Below are 24,623 nucleotides of genomic sequence, written 5' to 3' on the forward strand. Positions count from 1 at the left end.
TAGCTAGCTTGTACTTTTGGAGGTTCAAGTGGGATCAAAGTTCAGCTTGTTGTCGTCTAATGATTGTAGCTACTGAAAAAAACTACTACACAAAAAATAAATGACAATACACCATTTTTTTTATAAGAACGGAGCAAGAAAATACAACCAAAATGAAAAAAGAGTTGTAGATTTAGCAAGCTAGCTAGCTAGCAAATAAAGTGAGGTCAAATATCAGCTTGTTGTCGTGTAATGATTGTAGCTACTGAAAAAAACTACTACACAAAAAAATGACAATACACCATTTTTTGATGAGAACGGAGCAAATTAAACCAAGAACAAAAATGTAATATTTTTTATTGGCATGGCAAGGAAGAAAACACAAAACAAAAATAGCAGAAAGCTTTTTAGCTAGCTTGTACTTTTGGAGGTTCAAGTGGGATCAAAGTTGACCTTGTAGTTGTCTAATGATTGTAGCTACTGAAAAAACTACTACACAAAAAATAAATGACAATACACCAGTTTTTTTTATAAGAACGGAGCAAGAAAATACAACCAAAATGAAAAAATAATAAAAGAGTTGTACATTTAGCGAGCTAGCTAGCTTGCTTGCTCTAGAAGACAATACAAAAAAAAACTTGAACAAACATACAAAAAAACGTTTTTTGGATTCTGTTAGCTCACAATTTATCAAGCTAGCTTGTACTTCTGGAGGTTCGAGTGAGGTCAAACATCATCTTGTTGTTTTTGAATGATTGTAGCTATTAAACCAAGAACAAAAATGTAATATTTTTTATTGGAATGGCAAGGAAGAAAACACAAAACAAAACAAAAATAGCAGAAAGCTACGTACATTCTTCTGGCTAGCCAATTTACCTAGCTAGCTTGTACTTTTGAAGGTTCAAGTGAGATCAAGGTTCACCTTGTTGTCGTGTAATGATTGTAGCTACTGAAAAAAACTACTACACAAAAAATAAATGACAATACACCATTTTTTGAAAATTCAACCAAAATGAAAAAATACAAAAAATACAAAAAAACCCTGAACAAACATCCAAAAAACGTTTTTTTTTATTCTGTTAGCTCACGATTTATCGAGCTAGCTTGTACTTCTGGAGGTTCGAGTGAGGTCAAACATCATCTTGTTGTTTTTGAATGATTGTAGCTAAACCAAGAACAAAAATGTAATATTTTTATTGGAATGGCGAGGAAGAAAACACAAAAAAACTGAACAAAATTAGCAGAAAGCTACATTCTGCTAGCGAGCCAATTTATTTAGCTCGCTTGTACTTTTGAAGGTTCAAGTGGGATCAAAGTTCACCTTGTTGTCATCTAATGATTGTAACTACTGGAAAAACTACTACACAAAAAATAAATGACAATACACCATTTTTTGATAAGAACGGAGCAAATTAAACCAAGAACAAAAATGTAACATTTTTTATTGACATGGCAAGGAAGAAAACACAAAACAAAAATAGCAGAAAGCTTTTTAGCTAGCTTGTACTTTTGGAGGTTCAAGTGGGATCAAAGTTGACCTTGTAGTCGTCTAATGATTGTAACTACTGAAAAAAACTACTACACAAAAAATAAATGACAATACACCATTTTTTGATAAGAACGGAGCAAATTAAACCAAGAACAAAAATGTAACATTTTTTATTGACATGGCAAGGAAGAAAACACAAAACAAAAATAGCAGAAAGCTTTTTAGCTAGCTTGTACTTTTGGAGGTTCAAGTGGAATCAAAGTTGACCTTGTAGTCGTCTAATGATTGTAGCTACTGAAAAAAACTACTACACAAAAAATAAATGACAATACACCATTTTTTTTTATAAGAACGGAGCAAGAAAATACAACCAAAATGAAAAAAACATACAAAAAACGTTTTTTTTTATTCTGTTTGCTCACGATTTATCAAGCTAGCTAGTACTTCTGGAGGTTCGAGTGAGGTCAAACATCATCTTGTTGTTGTCTAATAAATAAATATAATCATTTTCTATTAGAATGCAACAAGATAATACCAAAAAAAACCTGAACAAACATACAAAAAAAGGTTTTTTGATTCTGTTAGCTCACGATTTATCAAGCTAGCTTGTACTTCTGGAGGTTCGAGTGAGGTCAAACATCATCTTGTTGTTGTCTAATAAATAAATATGATAATTTTCTATTAGAATGCAACAAGAAAATACAAAAAAAACTTGAACAAACATACAAAAAAAGGTTTTTCGATTCTGTTAGCTCACGATTTATCAAGCTAGCTTGTACGTCTGGAGGTTCGAGTGAGGTCAAACGTCATCTTGTTGTTTTTGAATGATTGTAGCTAAACCAAGAACAAAAATGTAATATTTTTTATTGGAATGGCAAGGAAGAAAACACAAAACAAAACAAAAATAGCAGAAATCTACATTCTACTGGCTAGCTAATTTAACTAGCTAGCTTGTACTTTTGAAGGTTCAAGTGGGATCAAAGTTCACCTTGTTATCGTCTAATGATTGTAACTACTGAAAAACTACTGCAAAAAAATTAAATGACACATTTTTTTTATAAGAACGGAGCAAGAAAATACAACCAAAATAAAAAAAAGAAAAGAAGAAAAGAGATGTAGATTTAGCGAGCTAGCTAGCTAGCTTGCTTGCTCTCCTGGAGGACTTGTTGTTTTTACATTTGTAATAAAAATGCGCTTCCGCACTTCCCCGTATCGTTTTCTTTGCCAATGCTAAAACAAACGCCTATGAGACAACAGTAGCATGCCGACAAATGTCCGATTTCCTTGTCGGGCATTTTTGAGGATGCGCCTGGCCTGGCCTGATATCTTTGATTTAGCGTCATATAGGAAGATATTAGTTCCTGCGAGTGGGGTCCATATGGTTCCTGTTAGCTCGCACCAAACATTCCCCCCCGAGCGCGCACACACACAGTAATATAAGACTTAATGTCTTCCACATGGACTCATGTCTTGTCTCTCTCTGCCCGCAGAATTCCACGCTAACCATCGAGGAGTTCCACTCCAAGCTCCAAGAAGCCACCAACTTCCCCCTGCGACCTTTCGTCATCCCGTTCCTGAAGGTAGGTAGGAGCTGCCGGGAAGCCGCTCGGAGATGATGAACGACGGAGACGCTCGTACGAGTCAGACGTGCTCGTACGAGCCTCTTTGTGTCCGATCGATCGATCCATGCAAACCACGCAGACGACATTTAAGGCGGCGCTCGTTTGTTTCTGTCTGACATCTCGGGTGCCGTTTTATTATTATTATTCCTCTTCATTCTCTTTTTTTTTCTGTTGCTGTCGCTTCTTTTTTTTTTTTACGCCGCCGTTATTGATCCGTGTGCACACGCGTGAATGCATAAACGCTCCGATCTATTCCGCCACTCACTTGGGCGCACACCCCCCCCCCCCCCCCCCCCCCACACGACAGATACCATTTCACAAGGAAGGTACCACAAAATGTCATATGATGAGGAAAAAAAAATTCCTTGTTGGAGCAGAAAGTTGAAAAACTCAAAAAAAAAAAAAAAAGACGTCTTTTGTTGATGGATTTGAAAAAAAAAAAAAACAATAAAAAAGTTTTTTTTAAAAAATGAGAATAAAGTCCAAATATTATGCCAATAAAGTTGAAATAGAAAAACAGTCTACACTTTACCAGAATTAAGTCAAATTATTAAGAGAAAAATAGTCGTATTCTTACAAGAAAAAAAAATAATAAATTCATAACAGAAAAGAAAAAGTACAACAACTATTAAGGAAAAAGTATGTCGTAATATTGTGAGAAATGAACAAATAAAGTCATAATTTTTGGAAAATGGGGCGAATAAAAAGACAAAAAATAAAAGTCTAAATGTACAAATACCAAATACAAAATAATGCTATAAAATAGTTGAAAAATCTAAACAAAAAAAAATCATTTTATGACAATAAAATAATACTCTTAGTAGGAAAATAGTTGCACTTTTACAAGAATAAACTTGTGTTATAATACAGTAAAAAAAAATATATATATATATATATAATGAAATACGCAGGGAAAATATATTCTGGTATTATGACAAAATAGGAAAATTAGGTTGGGGAAAATGTTAGAATATTGTTGAAATGGTTTAAATATCACAATTTTTTTTTAAAAAAGCAGAAATGAAAAAAAACTGGAATTTTTTAGGAATATAATAAAAATTTTAAGAAGAAAAAGGCCAGATTTTACAAGAAAAAATAATACCATGACGAAAAATAATGCCATTTTATTAGCATAGAGTTGAAATATTACAGAAAAAATTGTTTTAAAAAAAAAAATTTAATATGAAAAAAAAACAACAAATAAAAAAATTAGGTTGGTAAAAAAGTTATAAATTCTAAATATTCTGGGAATAAAGTCATAATATTATCGGAAGAAAATTTCTGAAAATTGTTTAAAAATCAATTAGAAATATTAAAAAAAAAAATACTAATAGACCACTTTCTCATGTACTCCACATTATAATGAAAGCAACAGCCCGGCTAGAATTACAGCATTGTGGCTTGTTTGTTAGCTAGCTAATTTATTGCTGTGCACAAATAATAAAAAATACAAATGTCTCCTTCAGTTTGGAGAAAAGGGCTGAACGTGTCGCAAAGGCGCCACTAGTTGGCGCTAATGCCGTTTCGACATGTTATGCTAGGTATTGTATCTCATCCTTGCCAAGCTCCTATTGCTACTCTATGTTGTGTTTGTGCGCCGTTGCACAAAGATAACGAAAAGACGAGCGCTCACTCGTCATCTTTCCTGCTTCCTTGCTCGCCTGCGTGGTCTTCAGCCTCCATCCTTCCTTCCTCTCATCCTGCCTCCTTTCCTCAGCAGATGCTTTGTGCATCAGTGGAATCAAAGGAGAAAGTCTTTTTTTTTTTTTTCCTCCATCGCTACTTTGCTGCCTGTCTAATTTTAGTGTCTCCCCGCTGTGGGACCTTAAATGCCAGCGAGCATATGGTAGCAGAGTGTGTGTGCGTGTGCATGTGTGCGTGTGCATGTGTATGTGTGTGTGTGTGTGCTTTATAGGTGCGCGGAAGCACAGCTGTAACAATGCACCCCGAAGCTCGGCTCGCTCCGTATTTCATTATGCTAATGTTAGCGGCGGGTGACCCCTGCATCCAACCTGCCGCATCTTTCCTTCTTTCTATTCCGACGGAGCGCCAAAGCGGCGGCGTGATGCGATGCTTTACTGGAAGGAGGCGGTGACGCCGCGGCGGGACGCCGGCCAAACGCAGACAAAAACAATGTTTTTAAGGATGAAAAGTTGCAGTCTTTGTTTGGGAAGCAAAGTGAAAGCAGATGAGCATTAGCGCGTCGCTTTCACGCTCTTCTGGTTAGCGTAGCCGCAGCATAGTCGTGCGCTTCCCTTTAAGTCGTTGTTCTCGCACGTCCCGCGGCGCCGCTAATGGGGATGACCTCCAGCATGGGAAGTATGAGGTCAGCAGGGGGTCAAAGCAATCTATTTTACACCGCCTAGCCGCTCTAATCACGGGCTCTTAGCGCCATTAGCTCAGGCGGCTAATGCAAGGGGGCTTATTGACGTTACTAAGATTGTTCAAGATGTTTTTTGGATTATATTTAAACTAAATTTCATCTAAAATACCGTAGTATCTCAAATAGCCTCCGGCTAACAGGCAAACAGGTTTTTTGTCTTATTGACTATATTGGGTAATATCAGTATAAATGTGACCATAGGGCTGTTATTTCATGTGTAGAGGGCTCTAACAATGTTAAAAAGCTTAGAAGGTGGCAAACATGTTTTATGTCTTGTTTTCTCTAATTCTGTGTACTATATTGGGGTAATAGCACTATAAAGGTGACCATAGGGCTGTTATTTCATGTGTAGAGGGCTCTAACAATGTTTAAAAGCGTATTTAGAAGGTGGCAATCAGGTTTTATGTCTTATTGTCTCTAATTCTGTTTACTATATTAGGTAATAGCAATATAAAGGTGACCATAGGGCTGTTATTTCATATCTAGAGGGCTCTAACAATGTTAAAAAGCCTATTTAGAAGGTGGCAAACATGTTATATGTCTTATTTTCGCTCATTCTGTTATGCTATATTGGGTAATAGCATTATAAGGGTGATTATAGGGCTGTTATTTCATATCTAGAGGTCTCTAACAATGTTAAAAAGCTTATTTAGAAGGTAGCAAACAGGTTTTATGTCTTATTTTTGCTAATTCTGTGTACTACATTGGGTAATATCAGTATAAATGTGACCATAGGGCTGTTATTTCATGTGTAGAGGGCTCTAACAATGTTAAAAGGCTTATTTAGAAGGTGGCAAACATTTTTTTGTCTTATTGTCTCTTATTCTGTCTACTATATTAGGTAATAGCAATATAAAGGTGACCATAGGGCTGTTATTTCATATCTAGAGGTCTCTAACAATGTTAAAAAGCTTATTTAGAAGGTGGCAAACAGGTTTTATGTCTTATTGTCTCTCATTTTGTCTACTATATTGGGTAATAGCAGTATAAGGGTGACCATAGGGCTGTTATTTCATATCTACAGAGCTCTAACAATGCTAAAAAGCTTATTTAGAAGGTAGCAAACAGGTTTTATGTCTTATTTTTGCTAATTCTGTGTACTATATTGGGTAATATCAGTATAAATGTGACCATAGGGCTGTTATTTCATGTGTAGAGGGCTCTAACAATGTTTAAAAGCGTATTTAGAATGTGGCAATCAGGTTTTATGTCTTATTGTCTCTAATTCTGTTTACTATATTAGGTAATAGCAATATAAATGTGACCATAGGGCTGTTATTTCCTATCTAGAGGGCTCTAACAATGTTAAAAAGCTTATTTAGCAGGTGGCAAACAGGTATTATGTATTATTGTCGCTCATTTTGTCTACTATATTGGGTAATAGCAGTATAAGGGTGATTATAGGGTTGTTATTTTATATGCAGTAGACTCTAACAATGTTTAAAAGCTTATTTAGAAGGTGGCAAACCGGTTTTATGTCTTATTGTCTCTTATTCTGTGTACTATATTGGCTAATATCAGTATAAAGGTGACCATAGGGCTGTTATTTCATATGCAGAGGACTCTAACAATGTTAAAAAGCTTATTTAGAAGGTGGCAAACAGGTTTTATGTCTTGTTTTTTCTAATTCTGTGTACTATATTGGGGTAATAGCACTATAAAGGTGACCATAGGGCTGTTATTTCATGTGTAGAGGGCTCTAACAATGTTTAAAAGCGTATTTAGAAGGTGGCAAACAGGTTTTATGTCTTATTGTCTCTCATCCTGTCTACTATATTGGGTAATAGCATTATAAGGATGATCATAGGGCAGTTATTTAATGTGTAGAGGGCTCTAACAATGTTAAAAAGCCTATTTATAAGGTGGCAAACATGTTTTATGTCTTATTTTCTCTCATTCAGTTGGCTATATTGGGTAATAGCATTATAAGGGTGAATATAGGGCTGTTATTTCATGTCTACAGGGCTCTAACAATGTTAAAACGCTTATTTAGAAGGTGGCAAACAGGTTTTATGTCTTATTTTCCTCGTCATTCTGTCTACTATATTGGGTAATTGCAGTATAAAGGTGACCATAGGGCTGTTATTTAATATCTAGAGGGCTCTAACAATGTTAAAAAGCTTATTTAGAAGGTGGCAAACAGGTTTTATGTCTTATTGTCTCTAATTATGTCTACGATATTGGGTAATAACAGTATAAAGGTAACCATAGGGCTGTTATTTCATATCTAGAGGGCTCTAACAACATTAAAAAAAACATTATTTGGAAGGGGATAACAGTTTACTCTCCTCTAACTACCAAAATATTCCACTTGTAGAAATGGAATCCTACTTTCACTTCTGGTCCGCATGGTGGATGAGTGGTTAGCATGTTGGCGATAAGAGACTAATTACCAGTGCTGGTAATTGAATGTAGCTGTGACATTGGTTGCTGCTCTGTGTGTTTCTATTCATGATAAAACATCAGAGAGAGAAGATGGAAGTTGTTCCTGTAAATAAGTACAAACATAAAGAAGAATAAATGGAGAAAAGGCATAAAAGATGGCTCCTCCTCCCAAGGCTGCAGTCAAGCATCGGGCCCGGCCGCCGTGATGCAACGCTTTCACGCGCTTGCCTGCCGCGGCTTTGAAGTCGGCTCTGGCGTTACCTGCGCCGACTGGTGTTAAATACGTCTCCGTGGAGAAGACATTCTAAAAAAAAAACCAGTGCTGTGGTGAAAGGGGAAGAGACTTGTGTTGGTATCATTATCTTGTCTTTCATCAATAAAACATCAACATGTCCTCCTTTGGATGAAAGAATTCTCCATCGCCTCTCAAGTTCAACCTTTTACTGCATTTGTATCTACTCTTCATCTACTCTTCATCTTCTTCATCTTCTCACAGCACATGCTGCTCTTCTTTTGCATCATTATTTCAAGGAAAAGCTCCCAGGGTTTCACACGTGTGCTGAGCAAATTCTTAAAAACGCTTCTGGTTTGAAAAAAGGCCTTTTGGAGGAGGAAGTGCTTTACATGTATTCTATTTACTCCAGGGGGGGTCCAAATGTTTGCCGGTGAGGGCCACGTCATTAGAAATGAATGTATTCATTTCATATATGCTTTGTCATATCCCGGAGGACTCCACTCTGCTCATTTTTCTTTCATTTTTCTTTCTATTTTTTTTACTTTCCATATTGTTAAAATTTCCTCTGAAATCATTTTCATACTTTTTATTTTATGATTTTATTCCTATGAAATTTTGCCTTTATTGCCATAATACTAGAACTGTTTCCCCTAACATAATTTTCCAAACATAACAACTTTATTATTGTGTGCTATATTATAATGTAATAATAATCAAATAATTATATATAATACAATAATTATAAATATAATTATATATGTAATAATATAATAATTTATTATAATATAAATTACAACTATTATATATTTTGCTTGTTTCAAATATATTACCAATATTTACAACATAAAAAAAAAATTCCACTGAATATTTTGACTTTATTGCCTTTATTTTCATTCTCCAGCTCTTTAAAAAAAAATTCTTAAATAATCTTCATACACTTTATTTTTGAATATTTTGAGATATTTTTTCCCCAAACAAATTTTACAAAAAATGCTACATAATTTTTTTGTTTGTTTGTTAATATTACAACTTGAAAAAAAATATTTTTTATATATTTTGGCAATTTCATTTGTTTACCAACTATTTCAACTTTACGCTTGTAAATGTTCTTCTTTTGATCATTACTTTATTTTTTTGTAATATTTGGACTTTATTCTGGTAACATTATAGCATAAAATAATGTCCCATAAAATGACAACTTTTTCTTGTTAGATTGCAATTTCTTAATTTTTATATTTTGACTTTATTCCTGCAAAATCATCTCTGAATTTTCCATTTTTGCTATAGTTGTGGGTTGTTATGGTTGTTAGATTATATTTTCACAACGTGCCAAGGGCCAATAAAAGCAGCTGTTGGCCCCCCAGGCGACACTTTGGACAACCCTGATTTGAAAGCTTTCTTCTCCCTCCTGCAGGCCAACCTGCCCCTCCTGCAGAGGGAGCTCCTCCACTGCGCCAGGCTGGCCAAGCAGAACCCCGCCCAGTACCTGGCCCAGCACGAGCAGCTGCTGCTGGACACCAGCACCACGTCGCCGGTGGACTCCTCCGAGCTGCTGCTGGATGTCAACGAGAACGGCAAGCGGCGGACGCCCGACAGGTTGGTCGCCTCTGCTCTGCTAAGCTCCTGTATGCCAGCAGATGGTGTTGGGAGTGAAACGGTGACTATAGGGGTGTTATTTCACGTCTAGAGGGCTTTAATGTTGTTTGGAAGGTGGTAGAAAAGGTTTTCTATGCTCTAACTACCAAAGTATTCCATTTATAAATAAGGAATCTCACTTTGTGGAAATTGTGGAATGAGTTCACCGCCATAAACGAGGAATTACAGTAAACCTCGGATATATCGGATTCAATTGTTCCCACTGGTTTTGTCCGATATAAGCGAAATCCGTTATATGCGTATACCAGAAAATGTCCGTTTTACGCATATATGGGATTTATATCCGGTATATGCGTAAATGGGATTTTATCCGTTATAAAAAGGCACTTCCTTGACTATGTTTCCAATGTACCTGGACGCGCAGGCAACGCTGCAAACGCTGCAAATGACGTCGTATAGCGGCCTGTCACGATTCGGCGAATCGGAGCGCCACGATGCGGCCATCCGATATATGCGAGGGAAATTTCATGGAAATGCATTGGAACGGGACTGGAGATTTTGTCCGAAATAGGCGAAATCCGTTATAAAAAATCCGATAAATGCAATGATTTTTTATTGGAAATGCATTACAGAAAAATTGGTTCTTTTTTATCTGTCGTTGTGAGCGAATTTCCGATATATCCGAGGTTTACTGTAGTATATTTTTGGTGGAAACGTGACTGAAGGAAACATTTGGCTTGATGACCTCGTATGGGTTTGTGTTAGTATCTGAGGGAGTATCTCCTAGTAGATATTTTACATGCATTATATGTGAAAGGGGTACATAGTAGTCTGGTGACCGGGGGGGGGGGCTGGCATGTGGACATAAATGAAAAGCCGTGGGAGAACGTGGACGTCCCCCGTGGGCGCCAACATTGTTGCTGCAGGAAGACGAGGAGGGAGGCGGGATGAGCCGAGGGAGGCAGGGAGCGATGGAGGGAAAAAGAGCATATGGAGCGCCGCGGATGAGCATTAGGATCCCATAAAAACAGCTCATTAAGAAGTTCAATCTGTTCATGGGAGAGAGAGATGGGGGGGGGTGACACACACACACACACACAAGCCCATATGTGCAATCACACACACACAAGCACACCTGGCTGCATTCATCTCTGCAAGCAGGCAAGAAACACCTGATCTTGTAGAAGCCAAACGTGGGAGTCGTGGATGTACACACCAGTCAAGTGTTTGTTTGGAGACACCGCATTTATACAACAATAAACATCAAGTCAAGTCAAAGTCAAGTCTGATCTACAAAGTGTCTCCAAACATTTGGAAACAAAGGTGTCAGACGCTATCGTGCAGAAGTGTCGACAGTTTCTCATACAATAGCATGAGAAATGTTCTCATAAAAAATCACGAGAATTGTGTCTTCAAACTTTTGACTGTCATGAGAAAGTGTCTTCAAATGTTTAATGCAATGTCATGAGAAAGGGTCTCCAAACCTTTTGACACTCTCTCATACAATAGCATGAGAAATGTTCTCATATAATGTCATGAGAAAGGGTCTCCAAACCTTTTGACACTTTCTCATACAATAGCATGAGAAATGTTCTCATATAATGTCATGAGAAAGTGTCTTCAAACTTTTGACTGTCATGAGAAAGTGTCTTCAAATGTTTAATGCAATGTCATGAGAAAGGGTCTCCAAACCTTTTGACACTTTCTCATACAATAGCATGGGAAATGTTCTCATATAATGTCATGAGAAAGTGTCTTCAAACTTTTGACTGTCATGAGAAAGTGTCTTCAAATGTTTAATACAATGTCATGAGAAAGGGTCTCCAAACCTTTCGACACTTTCTCATACAATAGCATGGGAAATGTTCTCATATAATGTCATGAGAAAGTGTCTTCAAACTTTTGACTGTCATGAGAAAGTGTCTTCAAATGTTTAATACAATGTCATGAGAAAGGGTCTCCAAACCTTTCGACACTTTCTCATACAATAGCATGAGAAATGTTCTCATATAATGGCATGAGAAAGTGTTCCCAAACCTTTGACTAGTATGAGAAAGTGTCTCGTCAAACCTGAAACCAAACCTGAGACTTTGTCATACAATATCATGAGAAAAGTGTCTTCAAACTTTTGACTAGCATGAGAAAGTGTCTCCAAGCTTTTGACACTTTCTCATACATAGCATGAGAAACGTTCTCATGTAATGTCATGAGAAAGTGCCTCTATACTTTTGACTAGCATCAGAAAGGGTCTCCAAACTTTTGACACTTTCTCATACAAAAGCATGAGAAACCTTCTCATACAATGTCATGAGAAAGGGTCTCAAAACCTTTGACACTTTCTCATACGATAGCATGAGAAACGTTCTCATATAATGTCATGAGAAAGGGTCTCCAAACTTTTGACTAGCATCAGAAAGGGTCACCAAACTTTTGACACTTTCTCATACAATAGCATGAGAAACGTTCTCATATAATGTCATGAGAAAGGGTCACCAAACTTTTGACACTTTCTCATACAATAGCATGAGAAACGTTCTCATATAATGTCATGAGAAAGGGTCACCAAACTTTTGACACTTTCTCATACGATAGCATGAGAAACGTTCTCATATAATGACATGAGAAAGGGTCTCCAAACGTTTGACTAGCATGAGAAAGTGTTTCCAAACGTTTGACACTTTTGCATACAATAGCATGAGAAATGTTCTCATATAATGTCATGAGAAAGGGTCTCCAAACTTTTGACGAGCATGAGAAAGCGTCTCCAAACTTTTGACACTTTCCCATACACTAACATGAGAAACATTCTCATATAATGTCATGAGAAAGGGCCTCCAAACTTTTGAGGAGCATGAGAAAGTGTTTTCAAGCTTTTGACACGTTCTCATACAATAGCATGAGAAACATTCTCATACAATGTCATGAGAAAGTGTCTCCAATTTTTTGACACTTTCTCATATAATGTCATGGGAAAGTGTCTCCAAACTTTTGACACCTTCTCATACAATAGCATGAGAAACGTTCTCATATGTCATGAGAAAGGGTCTCCAAACTTTTGACAAGCATGAGAAAGTGTCTCCAAACTTTTGACACATTCTCATACAATAGCATGAGAAACGTTCCCATATAATGTCATGAGAAAGTGTCTCCAAACCTTTGCCTGGTCACGTATGCGCGTACTGTAAGTAAAGACGAATCTCGTCCTCATCCTCATACTTCCTCCCAGAACCAAAGAGAACGGCTTCGACCGCGACGCCGCCGCCGCCCTGCACCCAGACGTCCACCCGGGCAAGCGACCCTGCACCGTCAGCCCCGCCCAGCGCTTCAGCCCGTCCAACGGCATCTCCTACCAGCCCAACGGCCTGCCCCACCCGGGCCCGCTGCCCCCCCAGCACTACCGGCTGGACGACATGGCCATCGCCCACCACTACCGCGACACCTACCGCCACCCGCCGTCCAATCACAGGGAGATCCGTGAGAGAGCCCGCCCCATCGGTAATAACCTGACATTTATTATACATTATTATTGTTATGAACAACCAGCCAAAAGTATAGACACACTTTGTCATTGAAAAGCATAGGAAAGTGTCTCCAAACTTTTGACTGGTACTGCATGTTACCCAGAATAGTACACATAATGCACCTATAGTCGCCGGATCCATATCAATCATTTATATAAATAATCATAAATAATTTTTTTGTCGCTCCTGTGTTGAGCCAAGGTGAGAATAACGTGGATCCAAAAGTAAAGCTTACATCTCTTTGCATCACCTCAGCTTCCCATAATCCTCCGAGAAATACTATAATATGCTGTTTGTGTGCCTCATAAAGGTATCCACGCGGGGGGCCGGCAGGAGGAGGTGATAGACCACCGGCTGACGGACAGAGAGTGGGCCGAGGAGTGGAAGCACCTTGACCATGTAAGAAAAGTAATAACATTTTTATATTACTCTGCACCTTCACGCATGCATGCGTTCACTTCCCTCAACCTTTATGCTCTCGTCTCTGGGAGTCCCACACCAGTCAAAAGTTTAGAGACACTTTGTCAACCCATAACATGAGGAAGTGTCTCTAAACTTTTGTCTGGTAGCGCATATGTGTCAAAACTGAATATTTAACATTAAAAGTTGTTTTATGTGTAACCTCAGCGCCTTGTCCGCTCTGCCCCCCCCCCCCCCCCCCCCCCCCCCCCCCCCCCCCCCCCCCCCCAGCTGCTCAACTGCATCATGGACATGGTGGAGAAGACGCGGCGCTCGCTGACGGTGCTGCGGCGATGCCAGGAGGCCGACCGCGAGGAGCTCAACTACTGGATCCGCCGCTACAGCGACGCTGAGGAGCTGAAGAAAGGTGCCAACGCTGTTGGCGGCGGTGGCGGCGGCGGCGGGCAGTCGAGGCAGCAAAGCCCGGCCGCGCAGGACAACACTACATCAGGTTTGTTGATGTGTCGCCTTCATTCGGTCATCAAGACATCTCACAATAGTAGGTTGGAATGTACAGTGTGTGTGTGTGTGTGTGTGTGTAGCTTTAAGGGGTGAGTGTGTGTCTCCAAGAAACACTCATCCAAGTTTTTTAGATGCAATATATCACATACACAACAGCATAACTTGAAAAAGAGCGGGAAACTAGGACTTAAATGTAGCACCACTAGCATCAGATGCAAACATTGCATTTTAAAAGCAACATCATGCTAGGTTAGCATATTCACTTGAAAAAAATGAGTTTTTTGTGGGAGCTGATGTAGTCCAGTTCTGAGGTGTCAGCACAGGTAATCTTGGGTGGGGGGGGGGGGGTGGTCTTTTTTTTTTTGAGAGGTGAAGGTCATGGAAAGACTTTTCAACGGAAGTGAGGCTTGAAGGTGTATCCTGCAGGCACCGATAGACTCGGCCACATTATTTATATAGATAGTGAACAAGGTTGGGCTTAAGATTGAACCTTGGGGGACACCTTTGAAGGATTTTAAGTGGTTCAGACCCAACATTTTCAGACTTCTCTGAACACGGTTGTAGCGGTAGCTTACAAACCAGTTGGTACGACTCTTAGATGGGCCAATAGGAGAGAGCCTACTACGTCGGAGGATGTTGTGATGTACTGAATCAAAGGTCTTGGCAAAATCCAAGCAAGCAGCTAAGCTAAGCCGACCTGTTTATTGTCTATGGTGGTGATGATGTTATTAAGGCCTGGATCTGGACTACTGATTGGCGTCAATGAAGTGAGTTAACTGTTTTTGAATTAGGGAGAAGCCAACATGACAGTGTGGAAGGGGGTGTCGGTAATGGAGCAGCATTGGAAACCACGGCAATAAAGGCTTGCGATGTTGCGATGACCCCAATCCTTGGGGTCAGTGCCACAGGATGAAAATTTGTCCTTGAAATTTTAGCTGTAGCCATTTTTAGTCCGGAATCGTTTGTCAATAATAGTACTGAAAGCTTTAAAATAAGACCAGGCATCATCCATAGGTTAATTATCTATCAGTTAACATCATGTAGGAAAGAGCTCTGTGACTGTTTTTATGACATAAAACTTCACCAAACATGAGCTCTTCTATTGTGTAGTTACGTAATCACCTCTAATAAATATGTCCCTGGGAGTGGGCATCCGGGTTGAAAAATGCCTCTTTAGTAGCTAATGAGTTACATATAATGTAATAAAAAAAAATTAATTAATTCACACGGAGGTTAATTAATAATTAATTAATAATTAATTAACTTCTTCGCCCCTGCATGCGACATGAAAGATACATTCTATATTCTACATACTCAAACACATACATACATACATATTCATACATTCAAGAAGATAACCGATGTGTTCCCCCGCCCCACCCCACCCGCCCCACTCACCCGCCCCACCCCTCCACTCTACCTGATAGACATTCACAGGGAGCTTCTGCATCGGCCCGTTTCTGGTTACGTCCCTGAAGAAATCTGGAAGAAAGCTGGTGAGCGAGCAAGCTGATGCACACGCGCGCACGCACACACACACACATATACACACACACACACATATATACACACACACACACAGCAGCCTTCCTTATCATCTCTCAGGGGGCGTATAAGCCATCTTGCCTTGTAGAAGCCCAGGCCATCTTTTTTTTCCACCCACATGACTCATATGAGCTGAAAGTGGTAGAACTGGTAGTCTCGTTGAATCCCAATGTGGTCTGCCCGTCAAACAACACCCCCCGACCCCACCCCCACCCCACCATCACACCACACACACACCGCTCTCTTTTTGAATGCATGATGTGTATTGTCACCACCACACAGCACACACAGTGTCAAAGGTTTGGAGACAATTTGTCATGTTGTTGTATGGGAAAGTGTCCCCAAACATTTGACCAACTGTTGGTGTATGTCAAGTGTTTCCCATGCATGGATGTATTTGTATTTGTATTTGTGGTGGATACTTCATGTTTGCTCTTATACAACACTATATGAAGTATAACACATTGTAATGTAACTCGGCTTGGTTACACGCCTCATACACCTGGTCTGCAGGAGAGAATAAGAAGACGTAGCAGAAGGGATCAGTGTTGCCAACTTAGCGATATAGTTGTTATACAGTATTTAGCAAGTAATCAGACACGCTAGATACTACAAAAAAGTGATAAATGGAGTGAAGAGGGGCAGCTAAAAGGGGTAAGATCCTGGGATGGAAGTGGTGTAGAGTGGTAAAGTTATACAGAGGTATAGATAGTAAGTATAGATGGTTAGTACAGATAGGTATAGATGGTAAGTACAGATAGGTATAGATAGTAAATATAGATGGTAAGTATAGATAGTAAATATAGATAGTAAGTATGGTATATAGGTGTAGCTAGTAAGTATAGATAGCTATAGATAGGTACAAATAGGTATAGATAGTAAGTACAGATAGGTATAGATAGTAAATACAGATAGGTATAGATAGGTACAAATAGGTATAGATAGTAAGTACAGATAGGTATAGATAGTAAATACAGATAGGTATAGATAGTAAGTATAGTATATAGGAATAGATAGTAAGTATAGATAGGTATAGATCAGGGGTCGGCAACCTTTACTATGAAAAGAGCCATTTCACCCACTTGCCCACTAAAGAAAAATAGCCTGGAGCCGCAAAACGTTGTATGTTTAAAACAACATTGGAGGGGGAAAAAAAGACGAGTTGGAGTACTCTTGCTAGTACTGGAGATAAACTTTTGTTTTTAAATGAGCTCTAATTTATTTTTTAGAATCGTCAAATAACTCATTAATAATAATTAATAACTCAAATAACTCAAAGTATTACTCATTTCCCTTCATGTTAACCTGTCAGAGAGAACTGGATAGCATCCTGTCTGCTCATTCAGTCACCAGTCAGAACTCAGTCAGGATGCATTCATGGTCTCACACAAAGTTGGATTTTTGTAAACTCATAACAAAGACGTGCATTTTCACCACACGGGTGCTAAAAAATATTAAAGCATTGCAAAGGGAGCCGCAACAAAGAGGCTGGAGAGCCACATGCGGCTCTGGAGCCGCGGGTTGCTGACCCCTGGTATAGATAGTAAGTACAGATAGGTATAGATAGTAAATACAGGTAGGTATAGATAGTAAGTATAGTATATAGGAATAGATAGTAAGTACAGATAGGTATAGATAGTAAGTACAGATAGGTATAGATAGTAAGTATAGCATATAGGAATAGATGGTAAATATAGATAGTAAATATAGCTAGTAAGTATAGATAGGTATAGATAGTAAATATAGATAGTAAGTATAGATAAGCTGTAGCTAGTAAGTATAGATAACTATAGATAGGTACAAATAGGTATAGATAGGTACAGAAAAGTGTAGATAGTAAGTGTAGATAGGTATACATATATGTATAGATAGCAAGCATAGATAGGTATAGATATGCATAGATACGTAGGTATAGATAGGTGTAGATAGTAAATATAGATAGTAAGTATAGATAGGTACAAATAGGTATAGATAGTAAATATAGATCGATATAGATAGTAAGTATAGATAGGTATAGATAGTAAATATAGATCGATATAGATAGTAAGTATAGATAGGTATAGATAGGTACAAATAGGTATAGATAGTAAATATAGATCGGTATAGATAGTAAGTATAGATAGCTATAGATAGGTACAAATAGGTATAGATAGTAAGTATAGATAGGTATAGATAGTAAGTATAGATAGCTATAGATAGGTACAAATAGGTATAGATAGTAAGTATAGATAGGTATAGATAGGTACAAATAGGTATAGATAGTAAGTATAGATAGGTATAGATAGGTACAAATAGGTATAGAAAGGTACTATATCTAATAATATATAATCATATACATAGAAATACATCGTAAAGATTCACTGTGGCGACTCCCTAATAAGGAAAAAGCCGAATGTAACAAGAAAATAATATAATATAATAATATGAGAAATATAATATCATAATAATAATAATGAAATACAACAATTAGAATGATATATATAAATATAAATAATTACAAAATGATGACCTATAATATATACGATATAATAATATAATATATGATAATAAAATAAAGCAATTGTAGTGATACAGTATATAATAATGACTCGTTTTATGGCAAAGTTATGTAACTTTGGTGCGTTCAAGGACCGCTAAACAAAGTGTGAGATTTTTATGCTTGATAATAAAATATCATCAGGTAAAAATAGCTCTTCTCAGGCTCCTCCCCCATATCCTAGCAACCACAGGAGGGAGGAACGACACAGTTCTAGATTCCCGACCCCCCCCCCCCCCCCCCCCCCCGTACTTGGAACACAAGAACAGTCTTGTTTGTGACATTTAAAAAAAAAAAAAAAAGACAAAAACATGCGACAGAAGTTTTGTCTGCCCTGTGGGGTACATGCTGGTGGTCTCCATCCTTGCATAGCTTAGTAGTGCAGCGTGTGTGTCAGCCAGTAATTGAATTATAGCAGGACATTTGTAGGAGCCGCCGAGATGGAGTGGAGTCATTACTCCATTCCCGCGGAAAAGACCAAGCAATTTCCCCCCCCCCTGCGGAGGCTCCTCGTCTCTTCTTCAGGGATCCACTTTGTGTTCGCCGCCAGCGCCGCGCTGCATAAAAAGAAAGACGGTGCCCCCGCCTGACCTCGCGGGAGGCGGCGCGGCCGAGTAATATGCATTTAAATTGAATCCGGCTCCGCTGTCGGGACGCCGCCGTGAATCTGCTTCTCGCTTGCCGCCGCCTTCCCTCCCGCGCTCGGCGTGTAATCACAATTCCACACGTTGAGGTTAAAGACGGAACCACCTTGTCGTAAAGACGCCCCGTCTCCACGCACGCGTCCGACTGTAAGACAAGTGGAACGCGATGGAGCTAAGCGACGGCGGCGTTATCCGAGCTGGATGAACGATGGCGCCTTGTCTCCCCGCACTTTTCACTCCGCAGACAAATCGGGATGTGACTGCCAAATTCCGGATGTTCTTCCTATTGTTTACTTCCGATACAATACATCTGCTCGGAACGGCTCCATTTTTACCCTAGATGATAAATATGGGAGCAGCAGGCACGCGTGGGCCCTCGGAGACGCCACGATGGAATTGTATCCTTTCAATGTACTAAATGACTTCATTTACATACACAATTAGTCAACGCACGCAAAGATGATTTATTATTATTTATTCCGTACAACTTGCTAATTAATATTTATCTCGGATGCCTGAATATCTGCCAACTCTATTCACATTTTTATTATTTTATGTCCCTGTTGGAAAACTGTGATGCTGTAGCATGTAGCATGTAGCATGGTTTTCTTTCTATACTTCAAGATTTCAGTTCAACACTTTATTTCGGTTAAATACTTTATCAATCAATATTTGTATTTATTCATATGTTTTTTTTATTATTACATTTTTTGGTTTTTATTCATTCATTCATTCATTTTCTACCGCTTATCCTCACAAGGGTGGCAGGGGGTGCTGGAGCCTATCCCAGCTGTCTTCTTCGGGCGAGAGGCGGGGTACACCCTGGACTGGTGGCCAGCCAATCACAGGGCACATATAGACAAACAACCATTCACACTCACATGGACATTTGGAGTGGCCAATGAAGCTAACATGTTTTTAGGATTTTTTTTTCGTTTATTATTTAGTATTTTATTATTTGTATTATGTTTTATTAATATTATTTTATATTATATTTTATATACAGTGAAGAAAATAAGTATTTGAACACCCTGCTATTTTGCTATTTCTCCCACTTAGAAATCATGGAGGGGTCTGAAATTTTCATCGTAGGTGCATGTCCACTGTGAGAGAGATAAACTAAAAAGAAAAATCCAGAAATCACAATGCATGATTTTTTAACAATTTATTTGTGTGATACAGCTGCAAATAAGTATTTGAACACCTGAGAAAATGAATGTTAATATTTGGTACAGTAGCCTTTGTTTGCTATTACAGAGGTCAAACGTTTCCTGTAGTTTTTCACCAGGTTTGCACACACTGCAGGAGGGATCTTGGCCCACTCCTCCACACAGATCTTCTCTAGATCAGTCAGGTTTCTGGGCTGTCGCTGAGAAACACGGAGTTTGAGCTCCCTCCAAAGATTTTCGATTGGGTTCAGGTCTGGAGACTGGCTGGGCCATGCTAGAACCTTGATATGCTTCTTACGGAGCCACTCCTTGGTTTTCCTGGCTGTGTGCTTCGGGTCGTTGTCGTGTTGGAAGACCCAGCCACGACCCATCTTCAATGCTCTGACAGAGGGAAGGAGGTTGTTCCCCAAAATCTCACAATACACGGCCCCAGTCATCCTCTCTTTAATGCAGTGCACTCGTCCTGTCCCATGTGCAGAAAAACACCCCCAAAGCATGATGCTACCACCCCCATGCTTCACAGTAGGGATGGTGTTCTTCGGATTGTACTCTTCATTCTTCTTCCTCCAAACACGCTTATTGGAATTATGACCAAAAAGTTCTATTTTGGTCTCATCTGACCATAAAACTTTCTCCCATGACTCCTCTGTATCATCCAAATGGTCATATGCAAACTTAAGACGGGCCTTGACATGTGCTGGTTTAAGCAGGGGAACCTTTCGTGCCATGCATGATTTCACATCATGACGTCTTAGTGTATTACCTACAGTAACCTTGGAAACGGTGGTCCCAGCTCTTTTCAGGTCATTGACCAAGTCCTGTCGTGTAGTTCTGGGCTGATTCCTCACCTTTCTTAGAATCATTGAGACCCCACGAGGTGATATCTTGCATGGGGCTCCACTCCGATTGAGATTGACCGTCATGTTTAGCTTCTTCCATTTTCTAATGATAGCTCCAACAGTGGACCTTTTTTCACCAAGCTGCTTGGTAATTGCTCCGTAGCCCTTTCCAGCCTTGTGGAGGTGTACAATTTTGTCTCTGGTGTCTTTGGACAGCTCTTTGGTCTTCGCCATGTTACAAGTTAAAGTCTTACTGATTGTATGGGGTGGACAGGTGTCTTTATGCAGCTAACGACCTCAAACAGGTGCATCTGATTCAGGATGATACATGGAGTGCAGGTGGACTTCTAATGGGCAGACTAACAGGTCTTTCAGGGTCAGAATTCTAGATGATACACAGGTGTTCAAATACTTATTTGCAGCTGTATCACACAAATAAATTGTTAAAAAATCATGCATTGTGATTTCTGGATTTTTCTTTTTAGTTTATCTCTCTCACAGTGGACATGCACCTACGATGAAAATTTCAGACCCCTCCATGATTTCTAAGTGGGAGAAATAGCAAAATAGCAGGGTGTTCAAATACTTATTTTCTTCACTGTATGTTTTTTATATATTTTGTATTTATTTTATTTTATTATATAAATATATAATTGTTTTAATAGATTTAATTTTATATATAATTGATTATATACTTTTCAGTCTTTCAGTTCTGTATTTTGCCGGGTATATTGATGCTTATATATTTTGTTATTATTTTTTATTTTTGTAGTTTTTATTTTTTTATTAGTTTATTTTGTATACATTTTTATATATTATTATTATATTATTTATATTTATATTGTATTTATTTCTGTACCGTTGGTTTCATTGTATATATATTTTTATTTATGTCTATTTATATATTTTTTAATGATTTATTTATTTATTTATTTTTTATGTAGGAAGTCATGCTTTTCGGTCATGTTTTTTTTTGTTTTATATATATTTGTTTTATTTATTTTTTTATTATTATTCTTATATTATCATAAGAATAAATATATATTATGTATATATTACTACTTTTATATTCTTTTATTGTTATTTTATATATTTTATATATTTTTCTATTTTTATTATCTTTATCTTATTATTAATTCCGATATTCCATGTATTTCTTTATTTTGTGGTATTGCAATATATATAGCGTATTTCTATGATTTGTCATTTATGCATATGAATGTTTGGGTGCTGTTGAATGGCGTTTGTGTAAAAATGCGATGAAGTCGTCATGAAGTCATCATGAAGCTTGGAGGTCATTCCAAGGACGGGATCATTCATTCAAAGACACGCTTGACTGCCTTCCAGGTGCGGGCGGACTGACTTCCTGTGTCTCCGCCCTCTTTCCAGAGGAGGCGGTGAACGAGGTGAAGCGGCAGGCCATGTCGGAGCTGCAGAAGGCCGTGTCGGAGGCCGAGCGCAAAGCCCACGAGATGATCAGCAGCGAGCGCGCCAAGATGGAGCGCACGGTCGCCGAGGCCAAGCGGCAGGCGGCCGAGGACGCCCTGTCAATCATCAACCAGCAGGAGGATTCCAGCGAGGTGAGATGACCGCCGTATATCGTCGCTTTTTTAATGAGCTTTCGGTCATCAAAAAACGGCAAATACAGCTTCCTTGCCAGGGTGGTATCTGTAAAGCTGTCGTTTGTGTGCGTCAGAGCTGCTGGAATTGCGGCCGCAAAGCGAGCGAGACGTGCAGCGGCTGCAACACGGCGCGTTACTGCGGCTCCTTCTGCCAGCACAAGGACTGGGAGAAGCACCACCATGTGTGCGGCCAGACCCTCCAGACCCTGCAGGCCCCCCAGCAGCAGGGCGGCGCCCCGGGACCGGACACCCCGGCTCCGGTCAGCTCCTCCGCCTGCACCCCCAGCAGCTGTGCCGGGAGCCCGGCGGCGACCCCGCCCGCCGCGACCACACGCTCGTCCACCCCCGGGACCCCGTCGTCGTCGTCGTTGGCGCCGGACGGGCCGCCGCGCTAGGACGGCGACGGAGTCGTCTCGCACACTTGCAAGTATGCTAAGCTAACGCGGCTAACAGAAGAAAAAAAATTTTTTTGTTTCTCTTGGGTCCATAATCGAGTCATATTGACTTTAAACAAAGATGCTCTTTGGTCTTTCCCGACCAGTCACTATATGTAAATAGTCACTTCTTCTTCGTCCTTTTGTGCTCGTCCTCGTTCTTGTTGATACCGTCGTCAGTCCAGCGTATTTTCTTGTAAATATTAAGAAGACAACCCCCCCGGACCGCCCACCCCCGCAGCCCCCAACCCCCATCTGAGCCAAACTTTGCTCCCGTTTCATCATCCTACTTTCTGATGTTCACATCCAGCCTGGCTTTGATTGGATTTTTACGGAAAAATACACACCTCCAGCCCCCCCCCCCCCCCCCCCCCCCCCCCCCCCCCCCCATTTGGACCCCGTGGGCACCCCTCACACGGACCAGTGTCGCCCATCTGGGTCTTTATTTTCAACTCCTGAAAGGATGCTCGTTACCTCCGTGGACGTACGTGGACGTTTATGAGGCGGCGTTTTTGGGGGGGGAAATATTGATGGGCGGCCATGTTAACGTTAACCACGTTATTAATTATTATTGAAAGGTCAGTCGGAGGAAGAATGGCTGCCTGAAACAGGAAGTGAGGTCACGGAAAGACCAGGGTGTTTGACGATTGTGCTGCAAGAAGACACCCCCACTCCCCCACCCCACCCCCCACCCCCTTTGGTAGTTGTTGCGGTCCAAACTCAGAGCTGCTACTTGAGCCAGAACTTTTCCTGAGATGAAAAGCGCGGATTTTTTTTTTTTTTTTTTTCCAAAACGGGAAAAGTATTTGCACTGTCACGGACGAGGTTGCAGCACGCCGCACATCCTGGAGCCCACACGGGGGCGTTGTGGGGGGGCGATGGAAAAGTCACACCTTTTAAAGTGTTTTTTTTTTTTTTGTTAGCCCGCTAGCTAACTCCTGTCGACCGTGCATGCACGTATTTTATACAAAAACACAAGAAAAGAGAAAAAAAAACAACAAAGTTTATGGTAAGAAAGTTACTTTCAAAATCCTATTGACAGCTTTAAAGCACCACCTGACACACACACACACACACACCTAATACACACCTAATACACACACACACACACACAACCTTCCAAACAGCCAAAGACTTTAGTCACCAAGGACCAAACCCTCCTTTCCACTTTTTATTGATTTTATTCACGCAGCACGCCAAGCAATAATTTCTGCCCAAAAGACTTGACTTAATTCATCACTCAACACTTTTTCCCCGAAAGAGGTCAATGTCTAACAAACGGCAACGCTAGCAAAAAAAAAATCATCACTTTGCAAGAAAGTTGGAATATTACGAGAAAAAAGTAAAATATGTTTAAAAGTGTTAAACATAAAGAACATTTTTAGCGTAAAAATGTCAGATTGTTGCTAACAGGCGGACATTTTTGTCCACAAATATGGCCACACTTTTTTTTTTTTCGAACATTGTAAAAATATTTTTCCTGGAAAATCACACCTGGAATTCTGTGGGGAAGTACGGGGTATCGGATTATGGGATATCGGACCAGCTAGTTCAGGTTTTACTCGCCCGTGTGACCGATCTCAGAATTGGGGAGACCTCAGGGAAGACCCAGGACACGTTGGATAGACCGTGCCTCTTAACTGGTCTGGGATCTGCCAGGAGGAGCTGGATAAAGTAGGGAGGAATATTCTTTTTTTTTCCTG

The 24,623-nt window shown here is 39.6% G+C and overlaps 1 protein-coding gene across 9 annotated transcripts in view; it reads left to right on the forward strand.

Moving 5' to 3' along the window:
• runx1t1 (RUNX1 partner transcriptional co-repressor 1) overlaps positions 1-23,255 on the forward strand; it is a 125,020-nt gene extending 101,765 nt beyond the window's left edge. For 4 of the 9 annotated variants that reach the window (XM_058047892.1, XM_058047898.1, XM_058047894.1 and 1 more), the window contains 8 exons: positions 2,959-3,048; positions 9,508-9,689; positions 12,916-13,184; positions 13,521-13,618; positions 13,901-14,120; positions 15,559-15,627; positions 22,212-22,444; positions 22,561-23,255. In XM_058047892.1, coding sequence (XP_057903875.1) covers positions 2,959-3,048; positions 9,508-9,689; positions 12,916-13,184; positions 13,521-13,618; positions 13,901-14,120; positions 15,559-15,627; positions 22,212-22,444; positions 22,561-22,881 — 1,482 coding nt within the window. In that variant the 3' untranslated portion in view covers positions 22,882-23,255. The remainder of the gene's footprint in view (positions 1-2,958; positions 3,049-9,507; positions 9,690-12,915; positions 13,185-13,520; positions 13,619-13,900; positions 14,121-15,558; positions 15,628-22,211; positions 22,445-22,560) is intronic. The other 5 variants (XM_058047895.1, XM_058047893.1, XM_058047896.1 and 2 more) reach the window with 5 other exon arrangements.
• The last annotated feature ends 1,368 nt before the right edge of the window (positions 23,256-24,623 follow it).

This window comes from Doryrhamphus excisus, chromosome 14 (genome assembly GCF_030265055.1).
Source record: "Doryrhamphus excisus isolate RoL2022-K1 chromosome 14, RoL_Dexc_1.0, whole genome shotgun sequence".
Taxonomy (NCBI): domain Eukaryota; kingdom Metazoa; phylum Chordata; class Actinopteri; order Syngnathiformes; family Syngnathidae; genus Doryrhamphus; species Doryrhamphus excisus.